Source organism: Uloborus diversus, chromosome 3 (genome assembly GCF_026930045.1).
Source record: "Uloborus diversus isolate 005 chromosome 3, Udiv.v.3.1, whole genome shotgun sequence".
NCBI lineage: Eukaryota > Metazoa > Arthropoda > Arachnida > Araneae > Uloboridae > Uloborus > Uloborus diversus.
Genome location: NC_072733.1, coordinates 131,302,060 through 131,317,160, shown reverse-complemented (window position 1 = coordinate 131,317,160; position 15,101 = coordinate 131,302,060). Strand labels below are relative to the sequence as shown.

The following is a 15,101-nucleotide window of genomic DNA, read 5'->3' as shown; positions in this document are numbered from 1 at the left end:
ACGTAGACATTTTTTAGTCATCAAATTAAACAAAAAAGGTAACAGATAAATTACAATATTAAATCAAAATAGTAATATTTTTATACTTATTTAAAATTTATAAATAGAAAAGTTTGAATTTTTCATAAAAGCTATAACAGTGACATACATTTTTCTGAAAAAAAAATAAATAAAATAACCACGAAAAGAGCAAGGTTCTTGAAACGCAGGTACAATAAACAAACTCAATATTTACACCAAGTTAATAACTGAATACATATACTACTTGATCTGATGTTTGCACACATAGTATTGAACTATTTGATTGTTTCATCTTTTATGAAGCTTTACGAACAAGTTCAAATTAAATTTTTCAATGTAACAATAATTTTCTGAAATTTAAAAAAATGCATAATAGAAAATCCTTGAAATTTTTCTATAAAAAACGAAAATAACTTATTCATTGATTTTATATAAATACATAAAAATAGTTACTTACAACAGAAAAAAAGTCAATCGCTATTAATGATGCAAAAAAGATGGCAATTTACGAAATATAGGTGAAACAAGTATGAGAAATACGCAAAATGACACTTCTTGACTAAAATAAATAATCGCTAAATATTTAAGAAATGCTTGAAACGACGAGGTAGGGTTAGGGGGGTCACCCTCTGATTTTGGAGTAGATCACACTTCGGCCCCAACCTCTGCCTCATTTTTTTAGTACAGAACAGCTACCACCAACGCCTCGGGAGAGTTTCTGAATCTACTTCAGCACTTCCGAAAAAAAAAAAATAAATCAAAAGTCCCTTTGATTTCCGAATTATGTCACCATTCAAAACGTCTTCAATCAATTTCTTACATTAATGCCCTAAATTGTTTCTAAACAATAGATAAAGTTTGAAAAAAAAAATCTCCAATTTTATGAATGGTGTTAGTTTTAAACAACTCAGAAGTACAACTAGAGTTTATTTCAGAAATTGAGGGAGTGGGAGGAGGGTCACGCAAGTGTTCTCGGAAATTCAAAAAAATAGTCGTAAAAATAGAGTTCAAAATAATCATAAACATTGAGCAGGAAACCCTTTCAAAACTTGCACCCGAGTTTGTTTTGACGTGCAATGGCGGATTTAAAATATAGCAAATGTTGCAATTGCGCGAGAGGCCCATAACCATAGGGCCACCGAAGGAGTTACAAAAATGCGAATGATAAATGTTTTACAACTTCTGTGATCCCAAAAATGTATTTCGACGGGTCTCAAACTTCTAACTCCGCCGAAGCGATATAGAAAAGACTGCATTACTGTGATTCATACTACAAATATCGAAAAATTAAAAATTACCGTCGGTTCAACTGGAATCTAATAAAATGACACAAAAATATGTTTAGCCATCTCATATTTGTTTGCATAGTCTCCAATTCGGCAATATATCACCAAATGATCGTCAGTCTGAGACGCTATATTAGTTTTGCATTGAAATAAGTAATTAATAGCCACAAAAAATGTGTAAACAGGCTTTTCAGAACACCCGGTCGAAAACAAAAAGGGAAGTGCACAACTGGAACGTCCGCAGACCCAACATAAAAAACTTTAACCTTCTACAGATTATTATTTTTGAGTTATGACTTATGACAGATACATACGTACGTCCTGCTGCAAGAAACAACGCAATAATTAACTTGTTTGGTACCTGAATGTAGCATTAAAAACTCTTCTAGGGATGACTAAAAATAGAAATTCATACAGAAACTTAAGTAAATAATTTGATATGAAAACAACAACTCCATTTACTTTGTATTAAAAAGTAATAGAGCAGAAGTCCTTTTTTTTTTCAAAAACATCGGCCAATTCCATCGGTTTTCGATGTTTTTTAAGACCGATGGGCCGATGTTTCCCGCAAGTTAGCATCGGCCGCCGATGCCGATGCTGATGGCTAAATTAATGAACCATCGGCGCCGATGCATCGGTCGAGTCCTAATATATAAGAACACTTATATACTCAGGTAGACACGTATATACGCGTACGAACTCGAGTAGACACTTACATACAAACATATGATATAAAAGTATACAGGGTGAGTTTACATTATTGAGCAAATTATTAAAAGGAGTTTAAGGAGAGGATAAGAAGCAATAATCAATAAGGAACATATGGTCACAAACACAATGCTGACGCGCTACATGCACGCAAAGTGAGAAATTGATGGATGCTAAAAAAATCACAAATTTATATATATATATATATATATATATATATATATATATATATATATTACATTACACAACATGAAAGTTTTAAAGCGATTAATGAAATTTGTGGCCTTCAGCTGTAATACATGCGGCGCATTCACAGATCCCTCTCTGTTGCAATAACGAAACTTTTGAAAAAATTTCATCAGTCGCTGCGCCTTTATTGCGATGCGTGTATTAGAGCTACTACAGACCGTAACTTTCAACAACTGCTCTAAATATTTCTTAAAAACTAAAATGTTAGATAAAATCATCTTTGTGCAACAAATTTGTGCCCTGCTTTGCATCCATCAGTTTCTGTGTTTTTGTGCATGTAGCGCGTCAGTGATTATAACTTCCTTATGATTCCTTATTCTATGATTCCTTCTCGTGTATACATACATGTACTGATGTATACGCATAAATGTACGTGTACATGTCTATACAGGTATACAATCGTGTTTACACGTGTACATACGTATATACTCGTGCTTCCATATTATATATACATGAGTAGACACGTACAAAGATGCACTGGATGTATCCACGAATTAACTCGTGTATACTCGTATATGTATGTATGTACACTTATATATGCGTATATACGTCTACTATACACATATATACTCAAGTATGCACGTATTTTCTCGAGATACAAGTGCATACGCGCATATGATATTCGTTTATAAGCGTATATACTCTTATATACATGTGACACGTACATATACGTGACACATATATACATGTGACACGTATGTACTCATGTAGACACGTATACACTCCTGTAGGTAATCACGTATACATGCTTATATACTCGTATATACACGTATATACTTGAGTAGGCACGTGCATGCATGTATCTGATGTATACATGTATCTACTCCAATAGGAACGTGTTTACTCGTGTATAACACGACACGTATATATTCGTGTATACAAGCATGTACTCGTAAATATACTTGTAACTATAAAAATAACTGAAATATACAAGTATTAGAGTTCTTTATAATGGTTTTGCATCTATTTTTAAGTATGACCACTTTCCCCCATGCTATGACCACTTTCCCCCACCCCATGGGGTAAAGTGGTCATAAAAACATAGGGAAAAGAAAGCTTTATAAAACTACTAAAATCAATATTTTTCTTCCTAAAATTCAATGTACCGTGTTCTTTAGTAATGCAATGTAAAATAACAATAAAAAAAGTTTAAGTGTTTAAAGAATTTGTTGCATTTATTATCCACCTAAGTTGAAAACCTACGATTTTATGACCACTTTACCCCACCAGACCCTATTTACTTTAGTTTTTACTGCCTAATGTTCTTGTATTTTTTTTCGCTTAATTAAACGTTTTATTATTTCTTCATAAGTAAAAATAGTTTACCGATACCTAGTTTGATATTTTAAAGGGGATTTCATCACATAAGCTTCTTTGGAGCACTATGCTCAAATTTAAATGCATTTATGTACACATAAGTATTAAAAAATAGCCCAAACTAGTTCATGTTTTTTTTTTTCCAGAAAAAAACTTTTTTGTAAAAACAATGAAATTCTGCGTTTAGAAATTATTTCCAAATATTTTTCAAAAAGCGAAACAAAATACATGGAAACTTAGTGATTAACGAAAAGAGGAGAAAAAAGTACATTTATCATTGAAAAGCTGCTCAAATTATTTTCCTTTACTTGCAAAATTACTTTAGCAGTCTTTCTGAAACCATAATGCTTCTTTTTTTTATCTTTCGTTTTTCTAAATATGTTTTCTTGAAAAAAATCATCTAAAAAGTTTATTACAGAGGTTTCGGGAGAAAATACTTCGTGAATTCAAAGTAATCTTTATTAACCCTTCAGCTAGAGAGAGTTTATGGGCAAAACGGTATAATTTGAGTTTGTGTTACATGGAGTTCACAAATTGAATTTTTTTTCCGGAAAATTTGATTGCTTGAATAAAACTTTGTAAGCTGCAAGCATTCTTTTTTGTTTGGATTTTTGAACAAAAATATTGTCTTGGTTTTTATAATTGATGTATAAAAGCTTTTTTTTTTTCTTTATAATGCACATAACACCTACGACATGAAATGTTAGCACCTTTGTTCGTTGACAAAACAATCTTTAGACACTTTTGTTTGTAAAATATATTGATTCTTTGGATAGATAAAATTCTGGTTTGATTTGATTTTAGCATTGCTAAATGTATCTTAGCGTAAGAATGTCCAAAAGATTAGTTAATGTGGGACATAATTTCCCGGTTACTGAATGGTATACATTGAATTTTCATTTTAACTTTATAGATTTGGAAATATTGTAGTTGGACTGTGTGCAAATGCATGTTCTGCAAATAAGATGTTCTGCTATGAAAATCACCAAATATATATTTATTGACGAACCTGTGGATGGTTTGTAGGAAACAGAAAACTCAATTTTGAAATTTATTGTGGCTGTGATTTAAAAAAAATATATATATATTTTCGTTATACTTTGCTGAAAATGTCTCAGAATATGAAGTAATATGGAAAGTACACTGGAACTGCTATTATGATAACTGGCAGAGTCAGCGGATTATTCGTAACAAAATTCGTATTCGACTGCCATGTATTTTTAAATTAAAAAAAAAAATCAACGTAGATTAAATGTTTTGTCTAATGCAATTCTTAGAAGAAAGAGAACTTAGAGCAGGACAGAAACGCGGTTCGTCACCAAAATATGCACTTTTTGCGTCATTTAAAACGTATTAAGAATACTGAATGCTTACAGGTTGGTGCAGTGGTTAGGCATTGATCTCCTTTGTCAAAGAAACAGGCTTCAACCTGACTCCAGACGTTAGATTTTCAAAATGCAAAACATCGATAACGCCCATGTCGAGTGAGTATAAGTCATGTAAAAGATTTTTTTTCTTTTTCTTTGAATATTCTTGGCAAAACTAAGTAAATAGTGCTGTTTCGCATGGACAAGAGCACCGCTACCTCCACCTGGAGGTAAAACTGAGAGTCATATTTCACTTAATAGAGACATCCGAAGATTGTAGTGTCACATGAAAGAATTGTTACTGGTCGTTGGGGGAGGGGGTGCACTAGCTTTGTTAATTGTTAGTAAGTTGTAAATTGCTAGTGTAAACACTGAATAAATTTAGTAACATGGGATAACTCTGTCTTTTCTATTGCTTTAAAAATAATTTATTTTTATATAAAAGCTTTTCTTTTTTTAATTTTTTATTTATTTATTATCATAACGATAAATAAGGTTCAACTCAAATTCTTGTTGTAGGAATATATCTAGTGAAAAGGTATGTCAAAGTTACATCACAAGAGTTATCAGGCAAAAAAAAGTTGAAACAATTATTACGAAAATATTAGCGTTTGCTTGAAATATTATTTTTTTTAAATAGTGTAACTGTCCATACAGCTATGCAAAGAATCAGTTTAGCGTAAATATCAATTTTAGGTGCATGTCGTCATGAATCACGAAACATCAGATATTTTGCATTTGAGACATGAATAAAATGTAATTTCATCATGAATGTGTGAGATCCATGATATTGCTTAAAATATAACACTGCAAAATAAGCATATCATTGCATACAAATTGATATTTTAAGCCCTCCGAAGGTTTTTTTCAACTCTTCTACATTCATTTTTTAAGCCAATCATTGTAGATGAAACTAGAAAGACTATGTGCAGTTTAGGTGATAGCTGCTATTGCGCTTGTCTGGTACCTATGCGTATATGTTTTATTACAATTAAGGGAAGAACGCTTATATTGGAACCCCTAAGAACAAGAGTCCCGTGTCGCTAGATGGGAAGTAAAACAAAAATAAAAAACAGGGCATCTGAAGCCAAATTTAATTAGAAACCGCCATAGGTACTTACGTTTTCTGTAAATATGACGATAATTTTTAAAAACATTATTTTTGACAAAGTTGCAAAAGTCCAATTTCGGAATACACGCGCCTATATTGAACCATACGCTTCCTAAATTGGACCGTAACAGTAAATGATATAATAACTTACATTTGAACTGTACAGTCTTTTTACAGGATTTCATAGTTTTTTTTTCCTTTGGGCTAACTTGGGGCAGTGTTGATGAACCCGCTGCGACTTTTTCTGCTCTGTGTCTTTTTTCTGTGGCGATGAAGTTAGAACGTTTGCCGAAGTAGGTTTCCTTCTTCCGCCTTCCATTTTTTCATGCAAAATTAATATGTGTGCTACCTTAACAAAATCATCAGTAGAACCGACGATCATAACTTGATGAGAACTAACCACTGGTTCCTCGCAACTTGTATAATTTTATCCGCACATTGTTCTTGTTCATCTTGAACAGCTGACACCGAACATGTAGCATGTTTACTTCGGTAGTCTCATCTGGACTACAAACTTCTGACTCGGTTGCTGCAAAGTCGTTGTCATTAAACACAATTGTACTAACAGGTCTAAGTGCTTTTCTAGAGAATCCATTCACAGAATACTGGCCAAGCTTGCAATTTGTTCATAAGAGTCACTTAACAATTCTCTAATTTTATATTGGGTAATGGACTTCATTATAGATGTTTTCGCATCTACGTTTCACAGGTTTGATTGAAATATGTGGACAGAGGCATCGAATAGGCTACGTCTAAGGACTGTAAAAATGCTTAGTGTGTGTTGGAAGAGGAAGCATTATTACACCGTTATCGTAAGCCAAGTTTATAGCATAGCACTATATCATCATTCATACAAACAGCTAAGACTCTTTCCATTATTTTTCCTGCCTAAGAACCACATTTCCCCCTTTTTTTCTAAAACCAAGAATGATAGAAATTAACGTAGATTGTAATCAATAAACAAATCAGCTAAAAAAAAGGGTTAACGAGCCCAAATTTCAGTTAAATAAAAAAAAATAATAATAGGAAACTTGATTTGACAAAACTGAAATAGACGCTTCTGGTTAAAAAGAAAGGAATAAAAAGTAATCATTTTTTAAAAAATTATACGGTACCAACTCTTCTTAGGAAAGCTATAAAAAGTAAAAGTATTTCATTTTTCCCACGAGATAAAGACTTTTGTTCTGCATTAGCATTGCTAAAACAAAAATGCTCTGTAAATCTAAAGAAAGTATAAAAAAAAACTTTAATTATCTTGAATAATCCCACATTTTCTTAACCCCTCACACATATCCTCTGGTAAAACTCCTCCTTAATGTTCCCCGCACATAAAATGTCCTGTCTGAGAAAACTATTTGAACAAGTCTTCATCTCATTACAGAGGGAAAAGTTTGCCGGCAGACGAGAACAAACAGCGAGAAGACCCTGCCTGAATCGAATCCGCACATGGGCGCAATAGACCGTACCTTCTGTTTGTCCACCTCCACTCTTCCCATTCCTGGATCGTAGAGCAAGATGGTCGGAGCTATGTCCACTGGAGATTGTCTGCGACCTCTATTACAGAGCTTCCATTCGGGGTTCAGCAAACCCCAGTAGTCCGGGCCTGGAAAAATAGAACAGGCATTTGGATTTTAGATGTGACAAAAACATAAGTGAATCATATTTTGTGAAAAAAGGGAAGTATACTCCTGAAGAAAACGGTTTTGTTTCTTAAGCAAGTTTCGTTTAATCAAGAAGTATTTTTAAAGCATCAAAACAAATACATAAGAATTGCATGAGTTGAATTAATTTCAATGCGGTAAGGGCAGAAAAACAATTCTGAATCATAATTTCTTTTTTTTAGTTGTAAGTGGCATGCATTTCAGTGGAAATAGTATAAAAAAATTATACTGTACACTATTCTCCTATAGTTAAAAAACTGAATTGTAACTACTTATTTTATTGGAACTAACTGACAGACAGTTTAATAACGTCAACTCTTCCTCCTAAGCAACTCATGTTGAAAAAGTGTTTAATATTCAACAGAAATATTTTTGGAAAAATGTGTAGGGATTAGCGTAATGTAATTATATAAAAGACAGTGTATAGGTTTGTTGTTATAAATTTATGATTTTTTGTTAAAGTCAGGTCAATTTAACACTAATAACATTGTATATACACACACGTTTGTGTATGTGTGTTTCTGTACATAAATCGCAATTCCTCACACGTTTTCCAAACAAGTTCTTACCATCCAAAGTCAAACAATATTCTAATTATATTTAAGACATATCATACATAGACAATTAAATATTTTGTTATCATTGAATGGGAGTTAACAGTCCGGTAAAGCCAAAAAAAAACCTCATGTTCTGGTGAACATAATTTTCAGTAGTACCTAAACTTTTACCTGTTACTTACATTCTGTTGAAAAAAAAAATAACCATATGAAAGTCTTTCCTTCGAGAAACGTTTTTCTTAAAGTACAAAATGAGACGAAAGATGTAAATTAACTAGTAATGTACAATGAACTTTACAGTTATATATACAACTAACTTAACAGTTACATATTAGGTATTTTAAACGGAATAATGTGTTACTTAATGTACAATTATTAAAATAGATTACTAAAGCATGATTACAGTATTTATTTGCATATTTCATTTCTCAATTACAGCAGACACTAAGCAAAGTATCATCACTACTTCTAGGTTAATTTGTCAGACTCGAAATAAAGAGTTCAAGTTCTTACTAAATATTTTGGCCATCAAAATTACATTTTAAGAATCTCATACAATGCCGATATACATACTATTTTAGTTTGGATAAGCAGACAAGGGAAAAACAGGTTAAACAGAGTTAATAACTAAATTACTCTTCTAATAGTGGCTTTTTTTAGACTTCGAGCTAAAGTGGGTACCGACCAGCAATGCAGAACCGAGTCACTTTTCCGTAATTTTAACCTCAGAGGCTTTCATTTCTTAAGTAAAATTAACAGCAAAGATTACTTTACTTTCTACATTGTAATTAAGATAAATTAGGAATTTAAAGCATCGTTACTTCAAAATGAATGCAATGCTAATGCTGCATTTTAATTGATACTTTGAAATTTTTCTTTTAAAGACAGCGGATTTATAAACATTAAAACAGTTACGTACATCTTACATAGTAGCAAGTACGTACTTATTTACACTATAGTACAAACATATCTAATGATCTTGACAATATATATTAAAACTATGTTTTGTTGTTATTTGCATCGATGGAAAAATGACGAGCTAACTAAAGTGATTAATTAGTCTTATGCCCTCGTAATTAAAGGAAAAATTTGCATAGCAAAAACTAATGAACATCTATTTTGATCCTTAATTAACCATTTTGAGGTAATGCTTTTTTTTATAGTTCCTGCAAATAAATCATCAAAATAAAATAATTACATTTTGTCATAAAAGAGGTATATTATATTACTCGGGAAACAAATTATTTATGCATTATTTTTGCGTAGAATCGACTATTAAAAACGAAATAATAAATAAGTGGTAAACAAAGCGATTGATATGCCTCAAATTTGCAGCAACTCTAAAAAATTTAAAAACAAATATATATAAATTTTTATTTGTATATATATATATATATATATATATATATATATATATATATATATATATATATATATATATATATATATATATATATATATATATATATATATATATATATATATATATTCTTTTATTTATTATTATAGATTTTTTTTTGGAATTTCATACAAAATAATTTATTTTAAATAGTAGGGTTTCGACTCAAATACCCACGTGAGTTAAAAAATAAAAAGTCAATGAAAATAGTTCCGTAGACCTTTCTTGTTGTAGTAGTTGACCAACCAGTGTGCGTCTAAATACATATATACCTATGTATATAAAAAGAGAAAATACGGGAAAACCAACCACTTAGATTTTTTTTCAACGGAAGGATTATTTATGAGGTTCTTCTATGCTCAAATTATCCTGTATAATTTTATATGCGTTCGAGAGGCGAATTTCTGAATATAGAAGTATCGGAGCACCTAGTTTTATTTTTATTCTGTTTTGAAACACGACTTCGTTAAGAAGTGTTTTCCCACTTTGAAGTTTAAAAAGGAATTGAATGGGAAAAGTTAAGAATTAAAACAGTATATTCAAGTTTTAAGAGAAGAGTGGGAAAAAAAACAAAAAGTGAAAAAAGGAAGATTTAAGGCGATACGGGGGTTTTAATTTTTTACTTCATTTTACAAAAAAGGAAGTATTGTATTCGCAAGAAAAATTTCACTCAAAAATCTGTCTTAATTTCCATTTTGCTCACCCCCGAATGAATATTGAGTTTTTTTTTTTCAACCCGACCACACGTGCATATATGTGCCTAAGAACGTATAGGGGGAGGTCGGGTAGTATCGGACACCTAAGCCATTTCAATCATAACACTTTTTGTTTTATTTGTAAAGAATCAGGTTTTACACTAAATTATGCTGTACTAAGTTACCTAACATAAATTGTAAACTTTGGTTAAAAGAACACGGAGTCGTATTTTTTAAACAAATTTTTGTCAAACTCTATTTTTGGCCAATTTTAAATTTTGGAGGGTTGTATCGGACAAAACATTAAATTGTTGAAATAAAAACAAATAGTTCAGAAATAGCATTTTAATGTGCAAAAAAATGAAACGAACAAAGTAATTGGTTACTTAGAATAGTATACAAGTCTAAAAATGAAAAGATTTGATTCGATCACCCAAAATAGGGACTAAATATCTTTCACTAGTTTCTCTAATTGTCATTTTATTAAGTCCAACTCATTCAATGGCTTCTTTCATAATTATTTCATCCCATTTATGTCATGATTTTTTCATTTCAACCTGTTGGACAAAGAAAAACACCGTCAGTATTTTATTTTGGTGCCAGTAACTTTGTCCGATACAACCCGAAATTGGTTTGTCCGATAAAACCCGACTGTAAAGCTACAGTTGTTTAACCACAACTAGGTTATTACTTATGCTAGACACTTTTATAGCTCATAATACTTTGATTAATGTACTATCAGTCTAAAGGTATAACAATGAAACAATATAACTTACTCTATGTGTAAATATATGTCCCAGAAGCTAAGTTCGTGCACTACAATTCTCTCAACAAACAAACAACTAGCTTTGCACATTAGAATGAACGGTTGATTTGAACCAATTGGCGTCTGTGGCTTTCTTCCCCAATACGGCACACTATGTTGACCCAGTACGTGCTGCCCCTGGCGGCGGAATTAAGAAACAGCCCTTGTCCGATACTACCCGCTGTCCGATACTAAACGACCTTCCCCTAGACACCCGAAGTAACAATTTTGACGATCCCCGAGTTGATTACAACGAGATTTCGCGTGACGTCCGTATGTACGTATGTATGTGCATATGTGTGAATGTGTGTATATACGTAAATGTGTGTATGTATCTCGTATAGCTCAAAAAAGGTATGTCCTAGAAAGTTGAAACTTGGTACGTAGACTCCTAGTGGGGTCTAGTTGTGCACCTCCCCTTTTAGTTGCATTCAGATATTTCCAAGGGAGTCTTTTACACCTTTTTGGGGTAAACACATTGTTAATTTCAATGCAACTCAAGCGCTAATATAATTTGGCAAACACTTGGCAATATATCGCCAAGCTTTTAGTCGCCAAGTTTTGATGCCAACTGGAAGACAAATTTGTCGGGTTTTTTTAACATCTGGATTCAATTTGGCCATGATTAGAGAGTTATCCATTAAATCACATTAAAACAGCCAATATTGGGAAAATTTATCTGTATAAAACGTTTTCTTTGCTTCAAATCGCAACAAACTTCGGGTGAAAACATTTAAAGTGTTTCTTTGCTTACTCCGAGGCACTGTTATCATTAAATTGGAGTAAAAGGAAGTCATGTGATGCACACATCAGCTCGTTTAAAAGTTATTTTCAGTGAATTTCTTTGAAATTTTCAGCATAGTTACGTGATACTAATACCAACTCAAATATAAAATGTCATTGAGTTATTTTAAAATTAATTTCTTTTTAAATTTAGATTTCATAATGCTTTTTTCATAATACTCCTAGCAAATGAAATTTCATCAAAATTATAAAATACCAGCTAAATATAATACATAAAACAATCGAAAATAAAATGCTGGAATTACTTTTTCAAAATTTTGTGGTAAAGATAAATAATAGGAAAAAAAGCCAAAAACTAGACGTTTTCGGTAAAATATGTTCATTTTTTAATAAAATATAGCAAATATACTCCACAAAACTAACCTAACAGAAAAATTTTGTTCTCAACAAAATGTTAACAAACCACTTAAATATTTGGCATAAAATTTTCTGCAAATTAAATAATAATTCGTTTCCAAGGAACAGTTTGAATATTTTAATTATGCCGAAAATTAGGTTTTGAGAAAATCAATTTTTCCTGTTTTACTACTGCAAATTTCATCATTGAATAAACAATTTAATTTTTTATACAAATTCACCTTAAATAAGGTCTTATGATTCATTTGAAATGGTATTAGTATTAAAAATTAGAACATTATATGCATTTTTTACTCATGAATTTTATATGCATTTTTATATACATTTTTTAGCAAGAAAAGGGGCGTGGCTCCCGAAAAAAGTGTCATAATTTCACCAGTTTTTCACCGATTCATTTTTTTTAAACAGTTCAGCTAACGGTCTAGTTTTCAGAAATATATTGTTTGACCATTTTTTTCTTTTTTGAAAGCGCCTTTTCCCCTTAATCGGTATATTAAAGTTGTAAGAGAAAAGTAGGGTCACAGTTCTGGGAAAAGGAAACATGGGTTAAATGGAAACAAACTATTACCACTCGTTTAGAGAGTTTTGAAACTAATCGTTAGTGAGTAAAGACTTTGCAACATAAAGAAGATACTCTGAGATAACGCGTGTTTCTAAATAACAGTATAGGCGTCATCTTTATTTGAAGATGAAGGAAAATTTGCTTGTTAATGAGTTTAGCGTTTTTACATTTTCCTCCTCAACAAGTCACCAAAGGAGAAGTAACTGGTCTCAGCTTGTTCGTCATGTGGAAGTTGACCAAATGCTTTAACTTAAGAACTGCCCTGCTGTTTATGATAGTTAATTAAAGGTGTTTTCATTAACTCCAAAATACTGTACTCAATGGTAAATGATAATATAAATAATTTTTGCAGGTCAATATGAATTACAATTTTGTGTGTAATATCCATAAATTCAGCCCATTATTTATTATTATTTTTTATGATTTTTCTTCTTAAATGATTCTAGACATCAGCAAAAACGATTTAAAAGTAACTTTTAAATCGTTTCTGTTGACATGGGAAAACGCAAAAAGGAATGAAAATTACTAAACGAAGAATTACAAGCATAGCATATACTGACACCCTGGCTGCAAAATGCCTTTTTTCTTCTCCATTTTTTTCCCTTTTTCATTTTTTTTTTTCCGATGTCATAAAAACTCTTCAACCTGTGAAGTATTATGGTGCTAACCGCAAATTCATACGACAGTTTGTTGGTTTTCTATGAATTTTTTAAATGTGTCAAGGACTTTTGGGACACCCTGTATTATTAAGTAAAAGAGCCTAGATTGGGTGGCTGCGAAAAACCATACCTTCATACAGTACTTAACCGTGAAACAAACAAACGAACAATAATATGTCATCAACTTCGTCTTTTAGAATTTAAGTGGTATGCTTACTTGATTGAAATGTTATAAGTTTTGAACAATGGAGATCTTTCCAAAAAATTTTGAAGCGCTTAAATAATGGAATATTGGGTCTAGAACTGATAAAGGCAAGAATTTCTTTAAAGATACTCTGCAGTACGATTTCAAATGCATGATGACGGCAACCCAAATGTAATATATCACCGTTCAGCTTTTGCTCTAAAAAATTACATGCACAATTTATGCGGCCGGTATTGTAAACTGTTGTATCAAACAGTACAGCTTGAACAGTTAGCAATAAAGAGCAATCATCTATGATACCATATACAACTTAGAAATATCTCAGAAATTCTGAGTAGCTTTTCAACATTGGGACCTGAAGCTATCATGCTAAGCCTATCAGCGTTTTTTTTAGTTACATCTGGATGTAGCTTTGTATCCCAGTGAATAACTAAAAAACCTAAATTTAAATGCATGAAGTCTGATTTTTCCTCTCGAAGATTTTCTCTTGCTCTCTTAAGGGATGTACGATTGCTCATAAGATCATTTGGATTTAAATTTACTGCATCTTCATAGGCTGTTAATACATGAACAGCATCTTTGTCCCTAATATGGCATTTGTCTAACGGTGATGAAAAGCGAGCAGATAACAAAATTTGTCAAGCTTTTTTGCAATGTGGTAGACCAGGTATAGAAAAAAGGTTCAATAGGTTAGGATAGATAACCATTTCGGTTTCTAAATCTTGTGAATTGCAACAAAAATTTGATGATAATAAAGGACTATGTACTGAAATAGAAGAAAATTAATTGAAAGTATAGATTTTTACTTTATTTCGATCTGGATTTTTTTTTTTAATTTATATTTTAGATATGGAAAATACAGTATGTTTCTTATGTTAGAGTAATCGAGGATATTTAAAAATTTATTTTTTAAGAATCTAAAATTAAATAAATACTTAAGTATATTTATAACTAAAGAACAGCGAATTAAAATATAATTAGCATTACTTATATTTATAGTAATGAAACCTAGCGACCCTATTTGTCACTCCTATTATATACACATGAAATTTTGTAAATCCACACCCCCAAAGCCTGGAGAAGGCAATTTATTGTTGTCAAAGATCATTCATTAATGACCTTGAGAATCCCTTGTGTTAATCTTGGTGGAAAGAAATGTTCCTTTTGCCGCTTGGTTTGAATCGAGCGTAGAATAGCGGTATGCCTGACAGAAGGCCATTGATGTACATGTACCCTTTTTGTGAAATTTAACAGAATAAAAGTGAGAGAGTGGTTGATCTGGAAGTAGTAGCATCTATTGAAGTTTATAATTGTTTAAATAGGAAACGTAAGAATACT

At 31.5% G+C, this 15,101-nt stretch overlaps 1 protein-coding gene across 1 annotated transcript in view; it reads right to left on the bottom strand.

The window, feature by feature from the left end:
* The window catches only part of LOC129218948 (carbonic anhydrase-related protein 10-like), a 128,535-nt gene extending 120,478 nt beyond the window's left edge, over window positions 1-8,057 (bottom strand). The window contains exons 1-2 of the mRNA XM_054853268.1: window positions 8,012-8,057; window positions 7,526-7,662 (exon numbers count right to left, since the gene is read on the bottom strand). Of these exons, the coding sequence (XP_054709243.1) occupies window positions 7,526-7,662; window positions 8,012-8,057 (183 nt within the window). The remainder of the gene's footprint in view (window positions 1-7,525; window positions 7,663-8,011) is intronic.
* Between the last annotated feature and the right edge of the window lie 7,044 nt (window positions 8,058-15,101).